The sequence below is a fragment of the Cryptomeria japonica genome, chromosome 6, assembly GCF_030272615.1.
Source record: "Cryptomeria japonica chromosome 6, Sugi_1.0, whole genome shotgun sequence".
NCBI classification, from domain to species: domain Eukaryota; kingdom Viridiplantae; phylum Streptophyta; class Pinopsida; order Cupressales; family Cupressaceae; genus Cryptomeria; species Cryptomeria japonica.
In genome coordinates, this window is record NC_081410.1 from 39267165 (window position 1) to 39269827 (window position 2663).

Below are 2663 nucleotides of genomic sequence, written 5' to 3' on the forward strand. Positions count from 1 at the left end.
AATAACTTTTTTATAAAAACAATACTTTTACACTGCACTTTTTACCCTTTCAAGCATTAAAAAAAGTTGTCAGTTTTTCCTACAGAAGTCTCCTTGCCAATCCTTTCTATCAATAATAAGAAAATGGCAATATAAAATTGGGTGATAAATATAAAAGTCCGACATTGACTGTCGTGGTGGTGGTGAGACCACTAGTTTGAAGGTGGACCAGCGGTCGCCCACGTTCCTTCAAATGAATGTTTTTATGATATATCTAATATTTTTCTGCACAACATTCCTACCCAATTTCATATGACCCTTTCCAGACCGTTATAAAATCTCCGTGTTTATAATTTTTAATTGGTACGTACACAAGGAGCCAATTAAGTTTTAATATTTTTTAATATTTCCATTCACAATTTATGAAAAAAAAAAATTATCCTTTGTATAATCTTAATAATATTTTTTAATTAGTATGTATTAAATTGAGTAATTAATTGTTTTTTTTGGTATTAAACAAGTAAATTTACAATTTATTAAAATATTTATAATTAGTATAAATATCTTACATTATTTTTAAAAATATTTTTGAGTTATTTTATTTATTTAAAATATTAAATCTGAAAAACCCTATTAATATAAAAATATTACCAAATTCAGTACTATTAATAAAAAAATAATCAATGAAAACAAATCAAATATTTATTAGAGAAATTCGTTTTATTTATAAATTATTTAAAACTAGTTCTTTTTAAATTAGATATTTATATGTAATAAAAAATCATTAATAATGACATTAAATAAAAGTAAATTTACTTTAAATTTAATAAAACATAATTTAATCTAAATTATTATATACAAGTTAAATCTGTAACCATAAATACGAAATACAAGTTGTAACATTAAATATTTAGAATAATATATAATATATTTTTTTATAATGTTTGGTCAAAATTTTATTATCTTAAAAAATTCGAATAAAGCTGCACATGATCTGATACGGAAGCTGTGTGTGGCCAACTGAATTTGATACCGAGAAAGGGACGTATGAATTCACTCGGAATTTTCGAGGAAATATGTTGGAAATATCATAGCAGTGGGGAAGGAAACTGTGTCCTCCAAACTAGTCCACTCAATTTCATCTATATATACCTACTTACACCCATTTTCATAAATTCAGAGTTCATCAGCGCCTTTCATTTCCAGCATTGTATTTTAGATTATTTTGTGCATTCCTCCTCCATTTCTTCTTCTTCTACCTGTAAACTGTCCTTACCCTAAGTAGATAACCTATACAAATCATTTAACAGAGCCTCTAGCTACGATGATGAGACAAGAATATTACGCAGCTCTGCAACAAATTGCACTGCATTTGCTCGGCGACGACTCCACACCCACTACTTCCTCCGCTGCCCTAGATCCAGATTTTGGACAGACTCTCACTGCGTCTGTTGACGGAGATAATTTCTCTGGCAATAGACTGACTGTAAGTTCGTCGCCTAAGACTCAGACACACTGCAGAGGAGTGCGTCAAAGGCCGTGGGGAAAATTTGCTGCGGAGATTCGGGACTCCAAGAGGCATGGAGCCCGTATCTGGCTCGGTACTTTTCAAACAGCGGAGGCCGCCGCTGTGGCATATGACCGTGCCGCTTTCAAAATGAGAGGGGCCAAGGCTCTGCTCAACTTTCCCCTTAACGCCGCCTCCTACGCTGAGTCGGGTTCAGGGTGTGGTCACATGGAGTCCAACAAGCGAGGCAGAGAAAGTGTTCAAGTGGAAACTCCGCAGCCACGTCGCACACGGCTAAAAATAGATGTAAAAAGTGAAGAGGAGGATGTGTTTGGGAAATTAGAAAATCTGCTTACTCTTTCTCCGCTTCCCTTCTCTCTCTTTTCCTTTGCAAATTCACCCATGGTGAACTAGTGGCCACTCTTCTACTTATTTTTTACATTCAATTCATTCTTTAACCCCTTCTTTTCTGGAGCCGTTTATTGATCAAAACTATAAAATCAGTAAATCATTATTTCTACTGGTTCTATCTTTTTAATATTTCATATTTGTTGGTTTAATATTCAATATTTTTTTAGTACAATATTATATCAATAATTGGTCTCACTTTTTTTGGTTGTTTTGGACATCATGATAAAAAGCATATTGATGTGGCATCATAATTGATGATGTGACCCAGAAATCTTAGTTATAAACAAGAGCTTTGCCAAATAAATTACTGTAAAAAATTGAAAGTGATTTGAAATTTCCATATAGAATTTTAAGAAACCTGAAATACTGAATCCTTTCCCATACTATATTTTGAAGTCCTACAGAAAAATATTCGTAAAAATATTTTGTTGAAATATAGATAATTTAGAGGTTACATTATAGAGGCAAGCATAGAGTCGGGAGAGCAACAGAAAGTGACACTTCACTGGTCAGTTAAAAGACTAGACTTCAAAGAATTATATATTTTTAGCCAAAAGAAAAAAAATTAATTAATGGAGTTTGAAAATGGCATTCGTCGTCGTTACAATAAAAAACTTGTGTATATAGTGGTCATTCTTTTTTGGTCTGGCTTTAAAATATATGAAAGATATTGGATGGGCTCGGCCTACTTATGTCTTTATATTGACCTTTAATGAATTTCTTTCCTTTTAAATTTCCAGTGGAGACATAATTATTTAAAAGAACA

At 32.0% G+C, this 2663-nt stretch overlaps 1 protein-coding gene across 1 annotated transcript; it reads left to right on the forward strand.

Moving 5' to 3' along the window:
- The first annotated feature begins 1095 nt into the window (after nt 1-1095).
- On the forward strand, nt 1096-2080 carry LOC131856029 (ethylene-responsive transcription factor 5-like). Its single transcript, XM_059207106.1, has one exon. It carries the CDS (start codon nt 1304-1306, stop codon nt 1898-1900), a length of 597 nt encoding a protein of 198 aa, XP_059063089.1. The 5' UTR covers nt 1096-1303; the 3' UTR covers nt 1901-2080.
- The last annotated feature ends 583 nt before the right edge of the window (nt 2081-2663 follow it).

Bases quoted from the DNA above. Each gene is read 5' to 3' on its own strand.
- LOC131856029 (XM_059207106.1), top strand. From the start codon at position 1,304: ATGATGAGACAAGAATATTACGCAGCTCTGCAACAAATTGCACTGCAT.